This window comes from Montipora foliosa, chromosome 11, assembly GCF_036669935.1.
Source record: "Montipora foliosa isolate CH-2021 chromosome 11, ASM3666993v2, whole genome shotgun sequence".
NCBI lineage: Eukaryota > Metazoa > Cnidaria > Anthozoa > Scleractinia > Acroporidae > Montipora > Montipora foliosa.
In genome coordinates this window covers 28,369,671-28,397,007 of record NC_090879.1, presented here as the reverse complement: position 1 = coordinate 28,397,007, position 27,337 = coordinate 28,369,671, and the positions used below count along the sequence as shown (strand labels likewise).

Below are 27,337 nucleotides of genomic sequence, written 5' to 3'. Positions count from 1 at the left end.
GATTGTTCGGTCAAGATGACTGGATATTGGCCTCGTTCTTTTTTTGCGTGTTTATGGACCTCGACTTCGTCTCGGTCCATAAACACGCAAAAAAAGAACTTGGCCAATATCCAGTCATCTTGACCTCACGCTTGGTCAATAACCCATACATAATGGCTGGCGATGTGTAGTTACGTTTAGTGTTGTAGTGCATAAGGAATTTTAGTGGGATTTTTCATTTAGTGTACTTGGACACGAAATTATAACCTAACTGACACTGTGTGGGGCCTCGAGGGCTTTTTCTTCTAACAGAACCTGCGTATTTGCGTAAAGGACGCTTACGCCCCTGACAACGCCATACTGCGAAAGGTAAGACCCGAGGTCTTGGGATCTTAGTTCTTCTTAGGTCCTTTTTTTTAGTTTTTAGGTCCTCTTTTTAGTACCACTCTTCTCGTCCTTGATATTTTGTTTGAATTGGGACTCACAAATAATTAGATAAGGAAATAAATGCATGTTACGGCTAGTACAGCGACCACCGAACGAGTACTTAGGCGTCGGCTGATTTAGCAACAGAACGGGAACGTCGGTGGCGACGTCGCGCGCAGCAAAACTACCAATGAGAATTTAGAATAGAGAAGAAAAGAGTGGAGTCTATTCTATTCTGAATTCTCATTGGTGTTTTTTCTGCGCGCGCTGTCGCCACTGACGTTCCCGTTCTGTTGCTAAATCAGCATATTCTCGCGGCCGGGACGTAATTTGTTAGGTCTCACATCACGTAATCACAAGCGCTTCAGTCTGGGGAGTCTGGTTTCGAGTCTTTCCAAAATGGCGGCTAAAATGAAGACAAAAACTTGCGATGATGGTTTATAGAGAATCTAGGTTACTGCCTGTCCGTCCGAGATGAGGAAAGGCTGCGAATCCCCAAGAAACTTTAAATTATAAGTATTCTGTTGTTTTATCAAATTTTTATTTGTGCCTGTAGGATTACTCAAGCTCAAATCAGCTGTGTTGTTTTTAAACCGTTGTCTTGTGTTGATCGATAAGCTTTATTGGGTTTGTATGTTGATCTTCTTCTTTCTGTTGTTTTTATTTTACGCTTCATCAGACTCTCTGCATAACGTCAATCGACTTCAAGCGAAAATGCCTTTTTGTAAGTAATGGACTCTGATGTTGATGTGCAGTGTGGCATTCATTGATTCTGTTCGGGGTAACGCCTGTTCGGAATGTCAGTGTATGGAAAATTTACTGTAAGTTTTCTGGGCCGGTGCTCTTGTAAGCTGCAAGTAGTTTATCCAGAATTTAAAAATGGGTTTATCTTCTTGCCCTTCCTAAAATTTTCTGTGTGTAGTTGTAGATAGAAGCTTTTATCATAATATAGCTATTTGGAGAGTTCGAATTTTTGAAAAAGGAAATTGTATTCTTTTTGAAATTCGATGCCCCTTCTTACATAGTTTCTCTATTGTCTGACCTCTCATTGTATTACAAGGTTCAATTTCAGCAGGATTCTAGAATACATGTTCATGTAATCACTTATGAATGGTGTCCATTGTTATGTATCTCGTTCTTGAAAGAATGCCACTAGAGACAGAAGTGAACATGTATTCAGAAATCACTTCTCATTATTTCAGTAATGTATTGCCCCATTGTATCATTGTGCACCAGGATGCCAGATGACAGACACTATGTCTCGCATACCACCCGACACCTTTGACGTGACAAGTTTATTCCCCTACAAAATACTTAAACCACTGACTTTTTAAGTCCAACTTGGCAACACACTGGCATTGTGGCAATGCATGTCAAACTTTTTAGCGTAGGTGTTCTCCACCGATGCAACCTTACAATAATATGTTTCATTAACTCTTTCAGGGTTATGTAGAATTAAAAATACTTCCTTTGACAAACAACCTAACAAGGTTGAAACTGAACTACAAACAGTGCAATATCCTTTTCACATTTTGTTGTAGTAAATCTAGAATCGAAGTTGTTTTTAATTAATTGGATAGGATCTGTAACTTGGGGCTTAGACTTGTGGGAAATTGCTATAGACACCAAGAGGCTATAGAAAACAGTAAGGGAGCCAAAGCATGTCTTCTTCAAAGGGTAGGCCAGACCTAAAATTTGCTCAAAAGAGAGAAGCAGTGGTCTTTCTGTTCCTCAACCTGTGAGGATTGCAATGCCGAGGATGTGAATGCCAGAATTTCATCCCAGATGATTATACTGTTTCTGGATTCTCCCAAATGTTTTCAGGATTTCTAAAATTGGTTTACTATGCATGTATGGTTCGCCAGTTCCGTTCTAGTCTTCCCCACTGCCTTGTTATGTACTTGATTTTTATTAATGTGATTATTATTATTACTATTATTATTATTATTATTATTATTATTATTATTTTCTAATGCATATAACTTTTTTTTATGTAACTGCATTGAAAATGGAATAAATTAAAAAATGCCAGAAGTCTGTCCTACGTGGCCACGGGGGGCTGGATCAAGGCAATGTAGAGGATTGAAAACAGGCTGAATTATTTGTCGCTAATGTCCTCAACAGTAAACATCTGACTTTATATATATCTACCAGGAATGATTGAATCATTGCAGAGGTCGAGGACATTTCAAGAAAATAGAGAGATTCCAGATTTTCCTGCAGTGTTTGCAACCATCTCAGATGATGAGAGATGTCTAAACAATTTGCAGCTTTTACAAGTTTGCAAATCTGGGTGGTCAGGAAGCAATGAAATGCCAAATCTTCTTGGATTTTCCCAATATATGAAAACTAAGTTTGAGCTTAAAGGCCAAGACACACTAGGTGTCACTCCATGTGTACTACTTGCAAAACAAGTTGCTGGGACATGACGCCTGTTCAGTGCACACGCAGTGATCTCGTATGAGGGGAAATGTGAACTAGTTTTTAATTCAATATGGCGGACCATATGATGCTCTCTCATTGGTTCATTTATATTTTGTCACAACTACTTGTTGCCGGAAGTGTACATGCAGGGCGACAACGCTGTTTTCACCAAGTTTGTCGCTGTGATCAGTTTGAATTCGTGCAACTGATTGCAGTGACAAAATTCTACTTAGCAGCGACAATGATTTTCACAAAATTACCCGTGTTACACGAGGCAAATTGTTGGGCCGACATGTCCCTGCGACGTGTCGCAGTGACTTATTGCCTAGTGTGTCCCGGCCTTAAGTTCCACTGCTTTAACCATGTGATGTGTTAATTCCTTGACATCGCGTATGAATAATGCGAGTTTGTATTCGTGATGAGAGAAGGTCAGGAGAACATGACTGGTATGATGCAGGGTTTCAATTGGATGATCCAAGTAGAGTCATCTGTTCTGATAACAAAAAGTAAGTCAGAGATGTTTTGATTGCATACCTATCACATTTCCAAGTTCCACTTGAAAATTCCTGGCCATAAGAAACCAGTCATCATGAGGCTGGTTGGGAGGAATTTTGCATATAAGTACAATGTATGTGGTAAACCATAAAAGCCAGGCTTTTGAAGATTTTACCCACCCTTCCTCACTCAATAAATTATAACAACTTGTCCTTAAGCCTTTTCTCAGGGTCTTTCAGAATGAAATAATTTCTCCTTAGTTTCAATCTCTTTTGTGGTTATATTTCCAGCTACATGTACAATCATATAAAAAAATAGAAAACCAGTTAGTATTGCTCTTCTACCTAAATGGCTTTTTTGTCCAAATTTGTTCCTTTTTTTTTTCAGGAGAAATCTGGATTACTTCTTGAGTAGTTTACAGAGTGCTGTGAATGCTGTTGATCCAGAGACTGGTGGTGGAGAACTGGTTGTCAGGATTCCCAAAGAAGTCCTATCTTGTACCAATGGTTAGAAAATATAGTTAACAACATTTATGTGTATGTCCACTTAATAACCATTTCCCCTTCAATGTTCTCCCTCCTCAGAGTGAGACTTAAAAGATTTTACTCTGTCTATTAAATGCCAGACAATTTGACCTTCATTAGTGCCTCATCAGTGCAGAACCCCTCAGAGGTGAATGGATTATACAGTTTAATATACCCCTCTAACCCTTTGGCTCCTAAGAGAAAGGTTGAATAGATTTTACTCTGTTTAACTCCACACAATTTTACTCATCAATAGGATTTTACTCATCAAATGCATTTTTAATGGTGATAATATGAATTCCCTCTTTTAAGATTATTTATCTATTTAAAGTGTAGAAGAGTGAATATAAGTAATGCATGTTCTTGCTAAGTTGCCTGTTATCCAGTCACTTAGGGTTTATATATGTAGTAGATAATTTTTTTGGGGGGAAAGGGGGGGGGGGGGGGGGGGGGGAGGGTTTGCATAATAATATTAAATATTATTTTATGGTGTTATGGGGTTGGGCAAGGTGGTTGAACCTTGTGGGGGATGCTATGTCTTTTCATTCTAACACCTGTGTAATTTAATATATAATTATTGTATTATTGTACAAATCTTGAAATAAGTAAATAAGTACTGTTGATTTAGGGGTAAAAGTGTTATTAATTAAACAACATCTATGCCCACTCAAAAACTAGTTCCTTTTACTTTTGTGTTAAATTTTTGAGTGGCCTGTATTATGGAAATTTGTTTAATTTTTGTGACAAGTGTTCGAAGTTACATGCAACTGTTGGTCTGCTTTCAGAAGGTCGCCAGTTTCGCGTCAGCATTGAGTTTTCTCTAGAACACCCAGAGGGTGGAATTCAGTTTGTTATTCCAAAAGGAGAAGGAACTATGGCTCAGGTAAAAGTTGTACAATGTTTCTACTTCAGGAAGTTTGTTTCTTTCATAATTCTTGTTCTGAGAAAGATGTTACCGGTAAGTGTGAGAAAACCAATGTCTCTGATCAGCGTTCAAAGCCACTTTCTAAATACTGGGAAATACTAGGTAGATGTCAGGGTTTATATAATAACAAGCTTAAAATGTATTGATCCAAGAGATTAAGCGAATTAGACCATTTCATGTGTGTGCATGAATCAATCTAATTTGGTTTTTTTTTTTTTTTACATTTCAGCGATCAGCACATTTGTTCAGTTATGGGTGTGCCAATTCCTCCCGGTAAATTGACATTCAATAGCATGGATCTATGATTTATCATACTTTATATGTTCTGCTTAGACATATTCTTTTTGCATGTGAAGATTACAACTATCCTATGTAATATAAACCTATTGACTCCTCCAGGACTTAATAGATTTTAATCTGTGTAATGCCCGGGGGAGGGGGGGGGAAGGGGAGGGTGAGGGTGTGGGGAGATGGTTCAGGAGTCAATGGGACAATGGGATAAGATTCTCCGTGAGAGAGGAGTTATTTGGATAGTCAGCAAAGGTGGGAAAAACCCTCTCTCAAGAAAATGATTCAGACTTACGTGTAGGCTACATTCGTGTTGGTCGTCAACCACTAACGTATCCAAGGATTTAACAGTTTTTTTCCTGACAAAGTGTACTGTAAATGCACTTCCAGCAGAAAGCAGTTCATAGCTATAGTGATTTCAGTCATCAATGCTGCTAGATCCTGTAAAACCATAATACTAAACTGCAGCATCTGTTGTGGACAATTAGACAGTCAGGCAGTTGTTGTTCTACTTTCTAAACCATGTATAACATTTGACAAAACTTGGGGAAGTAAAATTGTCCAGGTGAGGGAAGTCTTTAGCAGGAATTTTGTTGGTTACATTAGGGAGTTTAAGCAACGACGACAGCTATGGCATTGACAACGCCACATACATGTAGTCAGAATATGAGTGATTAAAAAGGAAAAATACTCATGCTGCACAAATTTCTGTGCATTTCTTTGCTGTACTCCACAAAACAACAACACGAAATTGCCAAATTTTAGATTTTGAGCGTATAGAATAACAATGAACAATTCGTTAATAAAATCTATCCTTATGTTAACCATCCAGTCATAGGATAGTTCGTCCATATAGTACAACACGAGCAAGACGGAATAATCCCAAACTACTTGCAAGAGCGCTTAAGTTATATTTTGGAGTGAAGTTTTCGTTGACGTTGCTGTTGTATAGGAGCGGGGGCTGCTTAAACTCCCTATTAACTGACTATTCAACGATGGCTATGGCAACTAACTAAAGGAGTCTTGACTCAAAGGAGGAACTATGACCTCCACTCAGTTTGCTGAAATGACTGTTAATGTTACCAATAACAGTCCAACTCACCCAGACTACCTTACTTCATGAAGTTTTGATTAAAGTTACTCTCAACTTGATTTGATAATAATTACATAATTATATAATATAAAAAAAATTCACACCCCTTTTCATATATATTTCCGTTTGTGCTCTAACTATTTGTTAAAGGTTATATCTAGTGATAGCTGAAAGCTTATGTTTTTAATCTTTTTTAACCAGAGAATGTTTTTCCATTTTACTATAGTTTTCATTTAATTATTTTATTGGTGGCAGCTTGTGGTTTCCCTGTGTTGATTCATACTCAGAGCTATGTACGTGGACTATTGATATCACTGTTGACAAGGACATGGTAGCCATCAGCTGTGGTGATCTTATTGAAACTGTATGATTTTACATTTTGTTCTAAGAGATTATTATGGGTTTTAAATTAAAAAGAGGATGTCAACACAGTCAAAGTGTGTTGTGGAATCAGTTACAGTGTATGGTACTCTCTCAAAAATGTTTGAAGAGTCTTTCAAAAAATTTCCAGGATCTTTATGAAAATTTTGTAGGAATCACACAATAAGGATCAAAATAATATATTGTCCTGACATTTTTTTCTAATTTTCTCAACTTTCTTGTAGCAAGCTTTAATAATCCCTTGCAGGCTAATATCATTACACAGATTTTCCAAGATTTTGGGAAACCACCAGACATCTGTCCTAGTTTCTTTGTTGAGAGTGGTGCGTTGGGCTGCACCAAAGGAAATTAGAGGCAAATTAGAGAAATTCAAATTATTTGCGTCCAGAAACTTTAAGAATTAAAATCAGTGATCGTTAAATGCTTTCCAAAATGTTACGTTTTGTCGCACAAGACTGTTATTTGAGTCAGCATCTGTAACAAACGTGTTTCAAACTTATTTTAGGAGTGAAGGTTTCTATGTCTATGAAAACAATCAGTACCTACTGCACATGTATCTAAAATTCTTTACAGGTTTTGACATCTGATGAAAAAAGAAAAACGTATCATTATACCTTGAGTGTTCCAACCTCTGCTCCAAACATTGCATTGGTAGTTGGGTATGTTAATACAACAATGTCATCACTAAAATAAACTTAAGTCCACTATGATTGAAACAAATTATAATAACCAAATTCCATCCTGAGAGTGACACTTAAGATTTTACTCCATCCTATTACCCCAGACAACTTTACTCGTCAATGGGTGTTGCTTCAGGGGTGAAAGAGTAAAGATAACAACATCTGTGTGTCATCTAATGGTGACACACATAGATTTTGCTCTGTCAAATGCCAGATGATTTTACTCGTTAATGGGGTCTGCTTCAGGGAAAAAAATTATGGTTATTTGATGCTGGATAGCTTCTCGTCGCTTGAATTTTAAGTGTGTGGTTGCTTGTCACTTAACTAGATGTAACAAAACATTGTCTTGTCTTTAGAGCAAAAAGCAATTTAATACTTTGAGTGCAAATTGTTCATTTTTTATGAAATTCAAAATCCTGATAATCATAAAGCCAAAAGTAAATTAATCACAAAAATTGCCATTGAAGACTTTATACACAATAACAAAATGTAATTTGGTATACAAAATCTTCGAAATCTTATTGTTTAAAGTAGTACTGAATGCTTTCTTTGTTGATAATTTGTATTCCCCCACTTTTGCTCTCCATTCTTAATGAAGCAAATATTATTGTTCAATTTCCAGGCCATTTGAGATCCATGTAGACCCTATTATGCCAGAAGTCACCCATTTTTGTCTGCCTGGCCTGCTTCCTGTCCTTAAGAATACCACAGCATTTCTTCACGAGGCATTCGAATTCTATGAGGAGTACCTAAGCTGTCGTTATCCCTATGCACATTACAAGCAAGTGTTTGTGGATCAAGCTTATGACATTCTGTCTCCATATGCATCCATGACTATTTTTAAGTAAGTTTGTTTGTCTGAACTTTCTGTATCACTTTGGGCAAGGCCGAAGGTTCTTTCCTAATCTTTACAGTTTTAAACGCAATGTATGCTGCACATGAACGAATAGGCTATGCATTATTTTGTAGGTACATGTATCACCTAGTCTTCACCTAGTCTCTTGTTTCATGGAACATCTAATAATTGCTGGCTTTTGAGATTAGTTCAGAAAACAATAGACAAATGCACTGTAACTGTACAATTAAAGGCCACAATAATTAACAATAATAATAATAATAATAATAATAATAATAATAATAATTTTATTAATTTCTATTGCGCAATTATCAATATAAATTTTCAATTGTGCAGTACAATATGATCTTAATACAAATATATAAAAATACAAATGTTAATGTAAATTTAAATATATAAATACAATTAAAATTTATAAGATGTATATATATATCTATCGAAAAGCATCAAATTTAACACTATAAAAAGGCTTGTCTAAAAAGATAAGTCTTGATTGCCGTCTTGAATTTATTAATTGAATGTGTGGTTCCAGAAAATATCCATACCCCCCCCACGGAGGGTTTTTTCCAGTTTGACCCCCCACCCCACTGGATTTTCCGTTCCAGAGGGCTTCACGTTACTCCCCCCACCCCCTGGAATTTCCATGATTTTTCCACTTGGTCCCCCATACCCCTTGGAAAAAAGGAGACTGTAATAAGAGCTGTAATAAAAATTTCATTCTCCCAAAAACGACTGTGGAAATTCTAGATGTATTCACAGACGCTTTGAAATGTTCAAACTAACAACTGAGCTTATTTAACCCTTTAATGTCCTGGCAACTGGCTGACCTTTTCTCTGTTCAATTAAAAGAAGTAAATTCATTCAAAAATCAAAAAAAAGAACTGAGAGTTGGCGCTATTTTAAGTCTATCGTATACGTTTTGTAACCCAGTCGAAGTTTAAATTTATGCGTAGTCAAAACAACATATCAAATTACGTTGCACACACAGGAAACTATTTATTGCAGAGTTATTTTTGCTGTCACAGCGAAACTCGGGAAAATACCTCAGTGCTAATCTCTATGATACTTTTTTATGTTGCGGGTGTAATTTTTATCCACAGTAGTAAAATTTGTGAACCATACTGTTTACATTATTTTTCGTGTGTGTTGCTGGGAACTGACTTCTCTTATCAGCGGGAATCATAAGCCGTCACGTAACATGTTTTTTTCAACACCTGTTTATCAAATGTCGCTTAAATTTTTGTCTTTCAGCAAGAACACTTCAATAAAGTTATACGCTTTGTCTCGGTAGTTTGTAAATGACAGTACATTTTTTATTCCTTAGGATTTTTCAACTGGTCTCACTTTCATGTGCGAAACATACTTTCAAGTTCAATCCGGTAACTAAACTTCCAAATGAAACCTTCGCTGTCTCTCATCGCCGTCGACGGCTACAAATACGTCAGGACAAAATTATGGCACTGAAATTATCCACTTTGCTAACATTTACAAACTCGTAACTACACGGATAACGATGAAACTATTTCATAACCTGGTTATCGAAGGATCGAAATTCGCGGGAATTTTGTACTGAACGGGAATAACATGAGTATAAACAAATGATCTCAATCAACTGACTGCACAAATAATGCCATCTGAAAAAGCAACAGATGCGTTCAAGCTAAAAACAAGCTTTAAAGATCTTTAAAAGGCGGCAATTTTTTTTTTACTTCACGTCGAACGTGCTGCTCAGGAGAGTTTCTCAGTGCTATCTGTGTCGTCTGGCGGCGGAATAATAGTGGAAAATATATGACAAGGAATCTTACGTTTATTTCAACGGATAGAATTTTCCAGTTTTCTTGGTTACCTTGAAGAATCAATTGGAAAAGTACGTAAGTGTTTATGCGATCGCATTTCAAACCCTCTGGAAAAAAAGGCTCTTTATGTACCCCCCTTCCCTTCGGAAATTTGCCTCTTTCAGACCCCTCTACCCCTCGGAATTTCCGTAACCCTCCGTGGGAGGGGTATGGATATTTTCTGGAACCACACAATTTAGGTCCCTGATATCACTAGGAAGCTCGTTCCATAATTTGGGGGCGGCCACGTAGAATGACCGGTCTCCGAGAGTCTTGCGAGACTTCAATGCACGAGGTTGGACGAGGTTGAGCAAAATATAGTGATTTGTCAGTGGTGAGCAGATCAATAATTCTTATTTGCCGAAGCCAAAGGCTGAGGCAAATAATTGATCTGCGAGACACTGACAAATCACGATATTTTGAGATAACCAAGTTCAATAATTATTTTATCATTCGATGACTGAGTTAACTTTATTTTTCACAATTCCCAACAATTAAATCTTTTTTCTGAAAGCTCAGGAAAGCGAACTGCCATTTTCACACAAGAGTGTGGTTTCAAATTACGCATGAGCAGAATATTATTTGCAGCAAAACACTTATTTGTAGACAGTTATTTGCAGGTCACGTGGTGGGCTCTCGACCAATGAAAAGGAAGGAAAAAATCCATCGAATGATAATAATAATTATTATTATTACCAGTATTGATCCAAACACAATGGAGCCTGGAGCTATTTGTAGAAAAAAGCTGTAAGATACTTGTATCTTTACTAAGGTTACCAGGATGCCTTTGTATAGCAAAAAGAGTTATATCAAAACGTTTGCTAACCTAGTTCGATCGAGGGCCACACTTATGGCTCCTACTCAGCTCCTTTAGTTTATAACTATTCTGAGTGGTTTTTTGCCTAATCAAATTAATTTACTCTGTTGTATAAAAAGTTTTCTAATTTGGCAAATAAATGGATGGTTGTTGTTGTTTTCATTTCAATTTTTGGCCTTGGTGTGAAGTAAGATATTTTATATTTCTAGGTCTTTCAATCAAGCATTAAGACAAAACTTTCAAATTTAGCAGTCCTTACTTTAAAATTTTGACCACTAAATGGGCCAAAATTAGTCACATACTATATGTATCTGAGAGGTATAATTAGAATATAATGGCATGCTTGAGTTGTGTTTTGTAACATTCCAGTACAAGCCTCCTTCACTCTTCAAGGATCATTGATCAAGGATTTCAAACAAGAAAGTTCCTTTCTCAGGCATTAGCAGAGCAATTCTTTGGATGCTATCTCTGCATCCAGACATGGTAAGGAATTTTGACGATGAGTGAAGTGATAAATTATTATTTAAATTTTTCCTTTAACAAGTTATGTTATTGATTAATATTGCAGTGTCATTAAGGTGAGGAGGGTTTCCTGAAGTGTAAATAGTTAATTGGGTTAATTAATAAATTAAATGACAAAATAAAGAAGAATAATTGTTTGCTTGCACAGAACAACTCCAGATAGTGAATATAACAGTGGGTCTTGAACCCAGAACCTCTGAATTGAACCTCTGACGGTGTCCCTTCTTCCTAGCCTTGCTACCTCGCAAATGGATGTTCACACAAGGCCATCATGATTGCTCTATGGACCCCAACACAAATTAATGCATAATTCAAGTCTTCTATGAAAATTTCTTTCAAGTCGTCTTGGGAGTTTAGGGCTTGATTCTTGCAATAAAAGTTATAATTATTAGAATACACTAAAACATTGGCTACTCAAATCCCGACTATTCTTTGTTATTCACCTCCAATCAACTTGCATAGGAATTGCACCTGAAAATATTGAATCATTGCAGGAATAAATAAGTCAAAATCATCTTTTTGTGCTAAAGTATCTCACTGTTTTAGTATAATAATGCTAAAACAACAGTTACTGTTCATCTCTGTCAGTGTCGGTGACTAGCTAGTGGTGGATATTTACCAAGTCGCAATGCAACATTACTACAAACGCTTCCACTTTGTTTGGTAGTTGCTTTAACAACAAGAGATTTCTAAACAATATTAAAATTATGTTTAGAAATCTATCTTTTTTAGGGGGGTGCAAAATGTAAACAATAGTCTTTTAATCTTGATAGGTCTGATTTATGGCTTGCAAGGGGTATGTCAGGATACTTGTTTGGCTTATTTATGAAAAAGATATTTGGTAACAATGAATACAGACACTGGATAAGAATGGTGAGGATGAAAAAGTATCAAAATATACAAAAAATAATTTTTTCATTTTAAAGTATAATAATACATGCTGCAGTCTGTCTATTTTTCAGAAATGTTGCTATCAAAGGTACATTAAATTTTATAACTAAGTAAAGAGTCAAATATTGTCACTTTTTTTTCTTCCAGGAGTCCCAAGAGGTGTGTAGTTATGAGATGCAAGGTCCTGGAATCCCACCACTGCACAATTCAGGTTCACTGTCAGTGTCGAGTGCAGCGGGGACCTCCGCTAGTCAAGCACCAGAGAGCTCTGCTCAGGGGGGCCTTCTCTTGCACCCCCACTTGACGTCAGGACGGAACTTGGAAATTATGTGGAGCAAATCACATCTTGTTATGAGAATGATTGAGATGCGGATTGGACAGGAACCTCTGCTGCAAGTACGGGCTAGGGTACTTCTACTGGTTTTTGACACAGACTTGGTGATGGTTAAGACAAGGGAATATGAATCTAGTTTGTTCCAGCCCAATTTTGATGATGATGATGATTAGGAAGTTCCCCTTTTTCTTTGAATTTTCATAAATCTTGCAAGTTGCAATGGGTTTGTGGAACAAATGGAATACAGTACAGTTTGCATGTTATAAAAGAATAGTCTGATAAAAAGTGATGTTGTGGTAATCTTTGGTCTGTTTACTAACAGGTGTTTAACAAGTTGTTGTCACTTGCTAACAGTGCAGCACAACCCAAGGCTGACTACAGCCTGTGGACTAATTTACTGCTCTCAACCAATGGGGTAAGGTTTGAAGAAGACAGTAATAATTTGAACTTAAGTAGCTTTAACCTCGAGACATTTTTCTTGATGATGCTGCCAGTAGCAGCCTGTCCAAGAAAGAGCTTAAAGGGACAATTGTAAATTAACTGAAATTTATTTGCGTCAATCTGGAGAAGCCCAGGCAAGTTACTTGCAGTTTGTAAGGCTGGTTGCAGTAATTTGAACTTTTTAGTTGCGATTGATTGTAGGCAAAAAAGAGCAACTTACAGTTCTTATTTGCACACATACAGAACACGCAAGTCAACACCATCCTTGACTCGATTCTCCGTATTTGATTCGCGCGAGAATGGAGTCGACTCTGTCTACTTACTTTTAACTGGTACGGTATTTGTTTGTAGAAGTGTCTTACAATGCACAAATTGGCGTGAAATGTTTAATTAAACTGATGTGGGAAATATTATCCCCGAAATACTGACAAATGATAATAACAATATCATTATATCGGGGTCCCAAAATTTCCTTGTTAAATTTCCAATATGAAGACCTAAATCGCACAAAGATGACCTGGAATATTGTGCACAAGTACAATAGATTATTATGATAGATGATTTCACATACATGTCCAATACTCCGACATAATGAGATTCCTGGTACGTCACAATAGACATCACAAAGTGTCACAAAGTGTCCCGCTCTTTAAGTCTCGCAAAACTGTTACTATTTTTTGGAAGATTAAGGTTGAGGGACACTTTGTGATGTCTATTGTGACGTGCCATGAATCTCATTATGTCGGAGTATTGGACAACCCTGATTTCATGATCGATTAGTTGTAAAACAACGACCTTAAGCTAGTGAGGCAAAATTCGTAAACAAAGATATCATTTTCCCTATTGTGAAATATAGCATTTTACTTCTTTAACAGTTTCTCAAGTCGATATCAACAGTTTCTGGGAAAGATATTAACGTGTTTGTGGATCAGTGGATGTATCCTTTTCTTCAATCATCATTTTTACTCTTAACACAGTCTGGACTTTTGTTTTACAAGATTCGACAATCACATGAAGTGTTTTTTTTCAGTGTAGAGTATCAATTAAAGAGAAGTTTCGTATGTCAGGTTAAGTTTACAAATATCAAAGGAGGATTTGCCTTGGAATTCGTCTGGCATTGGATAGAGCCAGTCGTAGGAGGAAACGGGTTACGAGTTTCTAGACCCTTTAGAAACCATAAAATTTGAAGGGAAGTCTCAAGGGCTAAAGCTTACTGCAAAAATCTGAAGATTGAGCTTTAGGTCTGTGTGTAGAAGCTGTGAAAGATTTTTATTTTACGTAACAAGTGGGATTTTAGTCATGTAACGGTGCTCTTCCTTGACCACTTTCTTCACAGCTGTCACAGTGGTGTTGCCAAATTCCACGGCAGCTTTGTTTTCAATAGAAAACGTAACATTGTTGAGCTTGAAATCAAGCAGGATATGTGTCGAGGAACAGCAAAATATGTTGTAAGGAAAATGCCTCCCATTATTTTCATTTTGAGTATCGATAAAGAACTCAAAAGTCGTGATTGTAATTTTGATTATTTGATAAAAAAAATTGATTCAGTTTTTCAACATTATCGGCCTCATCATCGTTATCGTCGTCATCGTCATCATCAACGTCGTCATCAGCGTGTCGTCATGATTATGTCGTCATGATTACAATGTATCGTCATCATCGCTATCGTCATCGTTGTCGTCATCATCGTCGTCATCATGGTGTCGTCATGATTATGTCGTCATCATCGCTATCGTCATCTTTATCGTCATCATCGCCACGTGCCCAGATTGCAGCAATGATCCGTCACCACTATCATCATCATCGTTGTCACACTATGTCATGATCATTGCCATTCTGAATCATGCCGACATAATACGCATTCTGTGATCTCTTTGTCGCTAGGGTCCTCTCACAGTTTGTATACAGGAACTGGACGGATCATTCAATCACACAGTGCAAATAGAAGATGTCTTTAGCCGCCATGAGCTTCCATGCCACTCGAAGAGTCGAAGGTTACGATGGGCATATGTTTTTTTAATTTAATTGTTGGTCTTCTGTGTTCATTTGGACATCTCTGCTAAGGCGTTATGACTGTTCTTTTGTTGTGACAGAAACAAGAAAAAGAAAATTCCACTCATGACGGGAGAGGAAGTTGATATGAATCTGGATGCAATGGAGTAAGTATTGTCAGTGTATTGTCATCAGAGTCACAGCTCTCATGAGTACAGAAATGTTTATCTTCTGCTTAAAATAGCAACGAACGGCAATTTAAACTGGATCTTTCGTATCTCCAGAGCGTGTTTTTGCAGTTCCCTGATCTTTCCCTCGTTCTCTTATCACAATTATCACAGCTCTGATTCACCAGTATTGTGGGTTCGCATCGATCCTGAGGTCACGTGGCTTCGTCATGTGACATTTGAACAGCCTGACTACATGTGGCAGTACCAGCTGAGACACGAGAGAGATGTCATCGCACAGACTGAGGTATGGTTCACTTTGCACTTGTGAGTTCTGCGTCTTACTCGCGCAGTTAGCATTGTTTTCCTGTAGTGCTGCTTCAACTTGTGTGGTTGCCACTTAGCTTAAGCGGACATACTTTGTTTTGCACGAAAGGGAAAATCCAGTGGGTAAGACATAAGGAAAAGTAATTCAACTGAGTGCCTGAGAGCGAAAACCAAAGCACTGAATTCCTTTAGCCAATCACAACAGACACATTTTATGTGAACCAATCAAAACACAAAGCGAACACCTGCAGCCCGCGCTAAGCGCGGGAAATGATCTGTTTTGCTTTTTTCTGTCATTTGCTAATAAAGTGGCCAATCGCTAATCGTAGCTATGCAAAACCAGAGCAATCCTCGGCTAAGAATACTGTCGACAATCTGTATAGAAGTGGGACTTAAGAAAAGGAACAAGGTTTTATTGTTTCTGTAGTAGTGTAGAATTATTTGAAGAAACTACTGCATTGTTGTTTCAGGCTATTCAGGCATTGGAAAAGTTTCCCACGCCGGCTACGAGACAGGCCGTAATTGACATAATCAATCAAAGTGAATGTTTTTACAAGGTCAGGCTGGAGGCTTGCCTTTGTCTCGCGAAGGTAAGAGTCGGAATATACACATGTGCAGTGTAACTAGGAGTTCATAATTAGGAGTGTCCATATGTTTAAGTTGAAATTTAGTAGGGGTGGAATCAAGGATTTCGAAACAATCCGCAGAGCAAGATTTAATCATATTTAATTATGCATGTTTCGCCTAGTTGTTATATAGTCCTAACGGTTTTTCAAATATTTTGTAACTGACGATGATGTTTGTAACATCGAAACATGTCTTCGAAATTAAAAAATGTCGTAACTTTCTTAAAGATAACGAGTGTCCATATGTTATGGTCATTGCCGCCAGTGCAGAGGAAGACAGTGTTATTTTTTGGAGCCTTGGCGTCAAAAAAGAATGGTTTAATGAAACAGCAACCGTGGTGCACGTGCGCGTCACTTGCAGCACGTTTTTTTAACGTCTTCTGCAAAACAACCATTTGATTGGATTGACGTTTCTGTCTGTTTTTTGAGAGAAAATTGGAGTGGAAACATTATTTCAACAAACATAACTTTTACACTTTCAATAACATCGAACGACCTGTTTCAGAGCACCCATATTACTTGTGTGTGGAGAATGTTAAATGCACTTTGAAGTAAATAGGAGGCCCCCAGTGAATACTTTGGTAGCAGATAATTCTGTAGGTTATGCGTGCAGTGCATCATTGGCTAAAGACCACCCGGTTGATATCAAATTACATATTGCACATTTTTCAGTTTTATATGTCTAAAATAATCTAGGTATCGGAAAGTGATTGGAGTGATTATTCTGAATATCACAAAAGCCTCATCCAGTAATAGACCAATTCGGCTAACTCAATGTTGTACCCAATTCAAACCTCTCGGGGTTAAGATTCTTTGTGTGATGAATTTGCATGACAACGAAGCATTCACATTTAAATGATATGGAAATACTTGGAACAAAACGTTTTATACCCAAAAGATTTGAATTGGGTACAACATTGAGTTAGCCGAATTGGTGTATTAAGTATCCCAACATGGAAAAATTCTTTTGGGGGGGGGGGGGGGAGGGGTGGGGCAGGGAGAGTAGTTGAAGGACTGCGCTGATTCCCAGAATCCCAAACTGAGCGTGACTTCAATCCTTCGCCATTGTAATATATATTTTTTCCTTGAACAGGTCGCCACTGCTTGTGCATCCAGTTGGGCTGGTCATACATCGATGATCTCAATATTTAGGAATATGTTTGGATCGCAGTCGTGTCCCCATATCGTAAAATACAACGATTTTTCAAACTTCATTGCGTACTTTGTACAAAAGGTTTGTGAAGTACTAGACTATCTAAGCTTCCTTAAAAGGAATCATTTCAAGTAATGGCAGGCGTGGCACAGTTTGTTAGTTACTGCGTGTTAAGTTTAACCTCTTGTTTCGTTTTTTCCCTACTTAGGTATTGCTTAAGTGAAAAACCCGACTTCACCTAAATTTTAAGGCGTGCTCTATTGGAATTGACAGTTTGAAGATGGTTGTTTTCTTGTTCTACGGAGATAATCAGCTTTTCCAACCACCTCCGAATTCCGTTGAAAACGATGGGTAGCTTTTTTTAGAATTGATTTTGCATGGCTCCAGCGGTGTAGGCGACCGCCGCTGGAAACGACGCGGAGAAACCTGGTATTGACTGTTTTCAGAATTAACCGGTGCGAATTCAACCGAAAACGGCTGAAAAGGTCTTCTTTTGGAAAACTACAACGTTACTTTAATCTGTTCATGATTTTCATGTTGTTTGCATGCTATGGCACTTTAAATTTCGAGATTTGCGGTTATGTACATTTTAATGTCTTTTAGATTTGGTTAGAACATGGAGCTTTTTGTCCTTTTTGGCTCAGGGGTGATAGCATTGAACTCCCCTTCCGGCAGTTTGGCTCTGGTTGTAATTCTGGATAAAGACATATGTGGGTTGAGGCTATTAGTTCTCTACTCTACTGTTTTTCTTCGGTCACTCCAGTTTTGGCTTTTCCTCAAAAGCCAACCGATTTGATTTGATTTGATCGACGGGCGTTGGTTAGAAAACTGTCAAGGTCATCATTATTAGCAGTTTATTTTCTTACTGACATCTAATATGGTTCGCATTCTTCGCAGACTTTTCCTGTAGCCATCGCTTCTGTGAGAAATGTTCATTCCCAGTGCCCACGTGACGTTCTTCAGTTTATCTTGGATTTGATCAAGTATAATGACAACAGGCTTAACAAGGTAAAATGAGTCGCGGTTTTGTGAGTTTACATTGGGCTGCATAGAAGGAATATGAACGGGCGAACGAGTATAGCATTCTTGTGAGAAGTGTATCGCCCGACGTCTTGGATTTTGGAAAAGAAGAAAAACAGAGAGAGTAAAATACTTAGAAAGGTCGATGGTTGGGCTTAAAGCACGTAACTGCCTTGAAAGATTTTTTTGAAATTTTGCAATTATAATGTTTGACGTAAGTATTTTGAACGAGCTGTGTTTAGCTCCTAGTACCTTATGTGGGTAAATACTTATGAACGATTAGTTAATTTATTTGTTTGGTTGTTTGGTTGATTGACTGATTGATTGGTTTCAGTACACGGATAGCCATTACCGAAGTGCTCTGATCGACGCTCTGGCGAACACTGTCACACCTGGTGTATCCATGGTAACCACAAACAGGTATGTACAAGGTATGAAATTCCACACACCTCCCTCATAACAATTGCCACAGTTCCACTCTCCGACATTTCATTCCGGCAGTGTGCGGGATGACTGTCACCTGAACTACGTTAAATGTCTAACAGTCTTAGCTCCCAGGAGTCTCCCGTATTGGTAGAACATCTAAGCAAGTAATTGGAAGGTGGAAGGTTTGACTCCTGCGAAGAACACTCGGACTTTTTTCTGATTATGGCACAGTCACCAAAGATGAATACACTTCTCTCCAGTTCTGTCCAATACGGGAAATGTCATTTAGCCTTGGCTGAATTTGAGGCGTTTCCGGTCAATGAATCTTTTCCTCCCCTCCCCTGCCCCCCTCCCCCGTGGCTAAAGAAACTTTTGGAGGGAGCTCAGCCTCTTTGCCCAGTAATGGTAGTCATTATTTTCTCTGTGTGTGCAAGCTTCACAAGTTCACAATTCGTTTTTTGGTAAGCATTGTAGTGATAATTGCTCATAGGGTGAAAATGGTTAGGATTAGAAGATATGAATTGCGCCGGTTTTAATAAGCTCCCTAAATTGTCATCTTTTCCCTCTCCTCCACTTTAACCGAACTTGTGTTTCGACACACAAGCGATAAACGCCACAAAGTTTCCCCATTACCGTTGTCTTCCGTTAAAAACGTAAACTCTATTTTAAGAATAACGCGAACGCCAACGTCGTGATTATCAAAATTGATTTTGGATATTTTAATTACATCCCTTAGCGCTTCTAGTGTTGATTACTTCTATTCGCAATTCAAATAAGCAAAATAAGCGGGAAGGTAAATGTGATGCTCTTGCTGAATACTTAAGGACGGTGCCAACTATTGTTATTGCGCATACGTTCTGCGCATCTCCAGATACTCGGATTTCCTATCGCCGATGCTTACTAATACAGGGATATTTTTGCGCGGTTTAAAACTATACGGAGAAAGTAGATCTTAGTAAGTACTCTTGTTGTCCAAAAAGAAAATTGGGGGTAGCCATGCATTTTTCAGAGATACTTAAGCTTCAATTTAAGAAAAAACGCCATACATTGCTATGTATTTAAAAGCTTTTTACAAATATTATTCATGAATTATCTTTGAAAAATGAGTGGTTACCCCCCATTTTCTTTTTGGATTTCAATTACACCTGTTACGATCTACATTTTCTGCATAATCACACACCGGGGCAAAAATATCTCCAATTAGTAGGCACCGTCCTTAACCCGTTTTTTTGGGTCATTACATACAATTTATTCGAGGAAAGACTGAGGACGCTTTCCATTTGACAGAACTGATCGGCCAGACCGGGTATTTGGCCCGGGGGGGACTCCCATATAAAAAGGGGAAGGATGCTTGTCGTCTCGCTTAGGGGTGTAAATTTCGGATTTTGGTCTCACTTAGGGTGTTCTGGGCAAAACGCAATCATATGTAGCCGTGAAGGTGTCCTTTACTGTATATTTACACTTTCATATTTCTTCACGCAGGTGAAAGTATTGAATGTCTTTGCCATCATTAAAGTCGCTGTATTTTTTATTTCTCTGTGTTTTTATATGGTCTCTTTTATGGGTCAAAAAAAGCCTGGGCAACGCCCAGATTGGTCTCCTTTAGGGGTATAATTTAAAATTTCCGACGAGCATCCCTCCCCTATTTATATGGGAGTCCCCCCTCCCCCCGGGACATTCGAAAGAACTAACTATACAACCCCTTCCAATTAATACACTGCGAAGATGATATATACCCCTTTAAGAAGAATACGAGCGACTGTCATGCAAGTGTTCCTTCAAATGGTTGCATTTATTTTCTTTGCAAACTGACGGGTCTGGACGGTCAGTAAGCGCCCTTAATATACGTTACTAGTCATTCTTCCTGTGTATATAAATTATGCACTGAATTAATTAACGCACCTGTCAATCACTAGTGAAGGTAAAACAGTGGTGAAGCTAACAGAAGAAACGCAGCTCATCTTGGGAGAGGTTACTCGACAGCTTAATTTGGAGAAGTTGCTTCCGACCTACAGATATGTAGTGTCTGTCAGGTGGGAGTCTCTTTTGTACTGCAATTAACTCCCGGCATTGTTTTTCCGAGCTGGGATTTGCACGAGTTCAGTTTTCACTCGCGGTTTCCTTCACTTGGCACAAATGTCGTACTCAGTCATTTCCCGCTCTTTCTTCCTTCAGCACGATTCAAGGTTGCGTTGGGCTTTACTTTGGTAAAAATGTTTCGCCGAAGTTAAAAGCTTTTTCTCGCTTTTTACCAAAAGAAATTTCTCCTGCATTTGCACCTTTCGAAGATCTTCTCGCGTTTACATTAGTCAAAGATTTTCCCGCGCTTGGCGCCAGCTGGATGTTTTCCCGCCCCACGTACCGGCATAAAATTCCCGCGCAAATTCATCATGCTTCGCAACTTACTAGGGATACTAGGGATCATTCAAATGTTCATCTCTAGGTGCATTTTTTTGTAACTATTCTTTTTATTCTTATTCCTGTTTAGGATCACGAAATAACTGTGTTAAGGTTTTCTCTAAAAAAAAACACATATCGAAAACGAAATAGTTTCTTGCCGAGGCGACTTAAGAATCGCAGCGCGGGAGTGTGTGGATGAGACGTTGCAGCCGGTCTGTCGGCAGCGTACGATTTTCGCGCCAAAAAAATCCTAAACGAAGCATCAGGTGCCGAATGAAAAGAATGCCTTTTTGTTTACTCCCAAAACAAAATAAGTCCCATAAAAATTCGTATTCGGAATATTCCATGTATTGCGATTTCGGAATATGCTTAAAAGAATGCTCTCTTTAACAGCCATTTCTCTTTAGCCAGTCTATTTTGGTGGTAAATTCTACTTATATGTTGCGCAGTCTTCAAGGCAAAGGCCCAGTTTGCTGAACATTAAACCTTTTGATTTCAGTTGTTTGAAGGCGCTTAGAGTATTGCAAGTCAATTGTCATGTCCCACCGGATCCTGCTGCTTTCGAATATTACGCCAGGTGAGATATTTTATGACTTTGTTCAGTGGTAAGTTTTCGCGGCGAAAGGCAAAACCTTCACTCGAGTATAAAGTGGAGCTAGCTCAGGTGTCCGAAGTCACAGGTTCGACTCTCGCTTAGTAGCTCTTGGATTTGTTTGGAGTATTTATTGGAGTATACATTATTGTTAAATACATATACATCTTTCCTTATCAGAGATTTAAGAACTTGTATGTTTTAATCGGCTGTGAAATTACAAGCTGTTCTTCCCTTTTAATTTCAGCTATGGCCATTTTGAAGATATTCGTCTTGCAGCTATTGACTGTCTCGTGGACCTCACGAAAAGTGGGTATATGTAATTGCACGAGTGCACATTTGTGACTGCATGTTCATCACATAAAGAGCAAAATGATTGAGGGAAGCCCGTTCAGTGCCGCGACAAATGACAATCAACACGTTCCCATTCGGTTGAAGTTCAACTCAATAACTCGTTGCTGTCAACAGAAATAGCGCTTAAATTGTAATGTGGACAAAAAAGTGGTTTAATCTGAACGAAGATTCCCTTGTAACTTTGCTTGCTCTGGATAAGCAACTGTTAACCAATGAGGATCAAGTAATCATACCCTCTTGATTAAGGAAAAATGCCCTCCGTCTCAACCAATCAGAAGGTGGAAAATTAAGACGGTGACGTTAACGGAAAGGTCATTTAAATTGCACTCGACTCGAGAAATACCGTGAGTTTGTTGTCAGAACGGTCCGTTCTCACGACCTCTCGAATGTGTTCGAAGCAGAGCATGCGCACTCATTTTGACGCGGTGTCGCCAGAACGTGACTTAAAGCCTGAGCATGCGCATACCAATTGGGCCACACCCACCTCATTTGAATCTTATTTGTTTACGGAGATCATTGATTTAATTTTCAGCTGAGAGCCTTGAGAGAGGACTAAATTACTTAATAGAATTGATTGAAAATGATCCAGTGCCTTTTATAAGGTGAGGCATTCCTCTTTGTTAGCAGTTTATATGCATTGCACTTCCACATAAAAGACATTTTGCTTTTCTCTATTGCGTTTTTTTGAGCCACGGCAGCCGGAAGTGAGCTGTTTTCCTTTTCAACATGTCTTGAGTCTACCACATTTATATTGGTTAGCATCGTTACTCTCCTAGAGACCATTTCTTCAAAAATCTGGGAGACAGTGCAGTCCTGACATACGAAATGTCCACTTAAGTATCCGTCAGTGGCTCAAAAACGCCTCGGGTTTAAGCTCAATGACCATCAACGCTCAGTTAACCATAGTTGCTTTAACGCAATCAGGCGAACATGTGTCCGGAACTTTTCTGACCGGAAAATAATGCTGGTCAGCTTTCGGCACATGGTTTTAACAAATCCAGATCCAACTTTTGTAGAAGTGGCTTTTAAGGGAACGAGTGAGGTGCCAAATGTTGTTCAAGAGAATAGGCAGTATGGTAATTGCTTGGCTAAGATTTTGAAAATCAAAACGTGAATTATTACATAATCTTCTTGTCTGTGTTATCCGTCTCATTCCAGTCTCGTTTAATAATTTTTTCATAACAAACAGTTTTTTCGAATCAATCATGTGTTCCCGAAGTTTAGTTGGATTTAATCGACTTGAGACATGTTTTTCTTCCTATTACAGACATTACACATTGTGTTCGTTAACGAAGAATCCTCCATTCTCAAAGAAGTCAGACTCTCGTCTGAATAATCTTGATTTGGTAGAACGTTTGTGGCGATTAATCAAGTGAGTTGTCGTCTAAAGGCGTTAAGGCTAGTTATGCTTCTATATTAGTACAATTGGGAACATTGAGAGCACAGCCCCTGGTCATTTGTTTACTCGATATGTGTTTGTGTGTTTGTTAAAATTAGAATTTTCCCGATTCGTTTGAATTTCGGCTACTTCCCTAGGTATTAAGACATTATCAAAGTTTTCCTCTTAACGGCTACTAACCATTTAGCTCGACTGGCCCAGTGCTATCAACAGGTACTGTGTTCTCTCCGGTTCCAGACTAAATTCATCTATTTATCTGTTGAAACGCATTCGCATATGTCATGAGTGCGATTTCCTCTAGTTCCAGTTTCTCAGTGGACGCTCGGCTCAGACAAGATGGTGTGGAGTTGTACAATGCATTATGGGGCCGCCTCACTCCGAGCTGTGTTCCTCCGCAGGGGGTGAGTCTTTTAGTGTAAGCCTAAAGTAAGTTCCCTCCATTTCAAAGAGTAAATATTTGTTTTGTTTCTTATTTGCAGATGGGTATTGTGATCGACTTAAAAGAACGGAAGATTATGAGCTTATCTCCCCTTCCACCACCTGCGTCTCCGGTTAGTTCTTAGCGGCTTGTAATGTCTTGTCGAAAACAACACTTTTGTTGTCATACGATCAGGCTTCCAACCGGTTATGTCAAACTTGGAAAGTTATGGATTTTGAGAAATTCAGTTTCTGGGTTTGGAATTATCATGGAATGAGAATGTGAAAACTCGATGGACAGGCGTAGAAAATGATACCCGTTTTGCAAACGAATTTAAGCGTTTTTGTTTTTCGTTCAGTGTAGGGAACGAGGGACGAAAGATCTTTGCATAATATCACCTCGCAGGGGAATTTTTTTGTTAAAAGAAAAGCGAAAAGCAACTTAAATAATTGGAAGATCGAAGGCCATGGTAAAAGTAGGGGGTTATTGAATTTAAAGTTGAGTGCATTATACTTACTTTTGCGTCCTCAGTTGATTTAACGTGGATTTCTTTGTTAGGGATCTGTGAGCGGAGAAGAATCCACAACCTCAAGAAAAAGCCACAAACGGAAGGCATCTCGAGCAGCGTCACCACCAGGTTTGTAGCCAATCACGCGCGGGTGCAGCCAATCAAATGAACCAATCAGAACTCGGGTCGAATGAGCGCCGTCGGCTCCAAGCGCGGGAAGACGCCGGCCCGCATCTCGCAGTTGGTTTAACCATTTGCTGTAATTTAATAATTTACGGATACAATTACTGCTGTTTTTAATCTTGTTCCATTGGAATTAGACTTCCAAATATTTTGTAGTGCGGCGTGAGTGGAGAAAGAAGTTTTGAAATTTTCGAATTAATTGTTTGATACATTCTTTACAGCACTTATTCTCCCTTTTATTGCTACAGATCTTAGTCACTTGGATTCTCAACCTGGCACGCCGATGAGTGTTGAGTCTGCGAATTCTGATGCCAGCAAACTTCGCGTTAAGATTAAGGTACTTCATGTTATAGTTTTCATTTCTCTCAAGGTTGGGTTTACTATCTTTAGAAATGATGACCGCTTAATGCGCTGATTGTGGAGACCTGAAGATCAACAACAGCGATGTTAAAAAACGCCACAAATCTGCAACATCAAATTAGCGGGAGCCCATGATCAGGAACGAACAACAGTCCTATATTCCTGTCACGGCGTCGGTCTGTAAAAATGCTGTGACATAGGTTTAGTATGGGAGTTGTTCGTCCCAGTCATGGGCTCTTGAATTAGTAAACAATGGCTCTGTGCCTGTGTATGGAACATTTGTACTTCGCTCACGTTCACTGCATATCTGTGCGTGAAACGACCAACTCTCGAACATGAGCACACAGAGGGAAATTTCTAATTTTTAGCCCATACTTGAAACACCGTACCTCTCAATAAGCATGACCCGGGTTTTATTTTGGGGAGCCCAGACAGCGCAATACTGTTTTTCTCTGAAAGAAATGTACATATTTGAAGTGCATGTGTTAGGGTGTAAACGTGACATGCGTGACGCGTGACATATGACGTAGCATTTTTACATCCGGGACAATTTACACGAGGACGATGTTAAATAAAAGAAGATTGTATGAGTTTTGTGGAGCGACAAAGTACAATGCTTGAAGTGCAACGTGTTTGTGGTTTTATTACTAAGAGTACCCGTGGGCAACACATTCGGGCCATAGACGAAAGAGAGAAATGATCCTCGCTCTTTCCTGGACACCTTAGAGACACCTGAAAAATTTAGGTTGCTTCAACGGGATTCAGGAACCCGTGACCTCTGCGATGCCGGTGCAATGCTCCACCAACTGAGCTATGAAGCTACACGGTTGGGAGCTGGTCAATTTGTCGGACTCATCTATTCCCGTGAAAGGATTCGATTATTGATAATGATAAAATGTCTATATTTGAAGTGCGAGCTATGGACGAAAGAGAAAAAGATCTTCGCACTTGGCAGGACTCTTAAATTCGAATTCTCACGGCTGGACTGGATCTAGCATGAAATGGAGGCTAATTCGGGCAAATCTTTTCAAATGCAAATTAATTTGCCCGCGTTAGCCTCCGTTTCATGCTAGATCCAGTCCAGCTGTGAGAATTCGAAAATGGTCTCTTTTAGACACCTATTGGTAGATCATTGCACCGGCATCACAGAGGTCATAGGTGAGAATCCCGTTGATGCCACGCAATGTGTCCGGTGTCTATAAGAGAAAATTGCTTAAATTGTCCATATAAGTGCGTGTACCACTTCTCTCGTAATTTGGACTTCCTTTTTTACTGTTTCTGTAGAGAAAACTGACCCATTCAAATTTAAACGGAGTAAGGCCTGTTATTCTTTGGTGTATTCTAGATTGGAGGTGAAGAGAGTGGCGCTGAAAGTGGAGGCGAAATGCGTATCAAACCTGATCCCGACGGCAGCACGATCGACCGCAAAAAACACAAGAAGAAGAAAAAGAAAAATAAACACAAAGATGACCGGGAGAAAAGGAAGCTAAGCACCAGTAGCAGCAATTATGATTCGCCGCTTATGTTCGATGCCAGTCTTTTGTAGTCCTCTTCAAAGCGAGGTTTTTTTCAGACCGTCTTCCAAGGCTCTGGACCCATTTGTTCAAAAGCCAATCAACACTAATCCTCGATGAAAGACCAACTGAGGTTTGAATTTTGCTCGTCAAAAAAGCCTTAACCGCGTAATTTTGAGCTGAAGGAAAGCAAAGGTTTTTAAAGTCCAAATTGAAGACTGAAAACTTGTGGCAACTTCTCTTGATTAGTAAATAACCTGCAATTTAAGTTTCCTGTAATCTCGGACTGGGTTAGTTAGGACTTTAAACAAATGGGCCCTGGAAGTTTTCCCAGAAACGCATGGCCAGTGCCAGACATAGGCTCGCAACAAAACGGTTACTTTGTAATATTGAAACGATGGACGAAAAGTTTTTTGCAACTCATCTCAAATCTTGTGATTTTTGTCATCTGTTTGCGCCATCCATAGAGGTGCAAACCGAAAATAGGGGCGTTGAACTAAAAGAAGGCTTATACCTTGTTAGTCGACATTGATTTTACTCCGAGCAGTCAAAAACTCTTCAAACCATCCCTCGAGGAAATGTACAAATTGCTTTTAGCTTTATTAAAATTCTTTATCACTTGTTCTTGTTTTGTAACAAAAAATGAATAAAAAATATATAAGCCATCTAATTCTTACGCTATATTGACAAGGGCGGTTTGGAGCTGTGAGTAGGCGTGGGATTTGTCACATATGGTTTAGGGGCCGACATATCTCTCCCTCAATGCCGTACCGGGAGGCAAGGTCGGTAGCAGAAAGCAGCGAAGGGCCAACTGCGTCCAAAAGCGATCGCACGGGCCGAAATCCCGGGATGACTCGTTTGGTACGACGCTCCAGCGCCGGTGTCTGGAGGTACTGCGTTTTCTCTCTTGTTCAAACATTCCGTCAGCGCATGCGCAAATGTTTTTGCTCTTCGATACCTAGCCTACCAAAAAAAAAATAACATGCT

The 27,337-nt window shown here is 38.9% G+C and overlaps 1 protein-coding gene across 2 annotated transcripts; it reads left to right on the top strand.

Moving 5' to 3' along the window:
- The first annotated feature begins 777 nt into the window (after positions 1 to 777).
- LOC137975744 (transcription initiation factor TFIID subunit 2-like) lies at positions 778 to 27,005 on the top strand. Of its 2 annotated transcripts, none has more exons than XM_068822923.1 (33): positions 778 to 917; positions 1,075 to 1,129; positions 1,849 to 1,921; positions 3,224 to 3,335; positions 3,712 to 3,830; positions 4,634 to 4,731; positions 5,003 to 5,046; positions 6,410 to 6,518; positions 7,109 to 7,194; positions 7,838 to 8,059; positions 11,093 to 11,206; positions 12,019 to 12,118; positions 12,284 to 12,532; positions 12,793 to 12,885; positions 13,787 to 13,848; positions 14,248 to 14,359; positions 14,796 to 14,905; positions 15,005 to 15,070; positions 15,245 to 15,377; positions 15,868 to 15,987; positions 17,117 to 17,257; positions 18,074 to 18,184; positions 18,531 to 18,616; positions 20,539 to 20,655; positions 21,522 to 21,599; positions 21,862 to 21,923; positions 22,501 to 22,570; positions 23,236 to 23,340; positions 23,669 to 23,768; positions 23,847 to 23,918; positions 24,344 to 24,422; positions 24,725 to 24,813; positions 26,182 to 27,005. In XM_068822923.1, exons 1-33 carry the CDS (start codon positions 880 to 882, stop codon positions 26,380 to 26,382), a joined length of 3,426 nt encoding a protein of 1,141 aa, XP_068679024.1. In that variant the 5' UTR covers positions 778 to 879; the 3' UTR covers positions 26,383 to 27,005. The 2 variants fall into 2 exon arrangements, with proteins under 2 accessions (XP_068679024.1, XP_068679025.1); XM_068822924.1 differs by having other exon boundaries at positions 4,637 to 4,731; positions 26,182 to 26,523.
- Positions 27,006 to 27,337: the final 332 nt, after the last annotated feature.

Excerpts from the sequence above, each read along its gene's own strand:
- LOC137975744 (XM_068822923.1), top strand. The coding sequence starts at position 880 with ATGAGGAAAGGCTGCGAATCCCCAAGAAACTTTAAATT. Across the intron at positions 5,047-6,409 it reads GGGTGTGCCAATTCCTCCCG|CTTGTGGTTTCCCTGTGTTG; the intron begins GTAAATTGACAT and ends TATTGGTGGCAG. Across the intron at positions 12,533-12,792 it reads GACAGGAACCTCTGCTGCAA|GTGTTTAACAAGTTGTTGTC; the intron begins GTACGGGCTAGG and ends GTTTACTAACAG.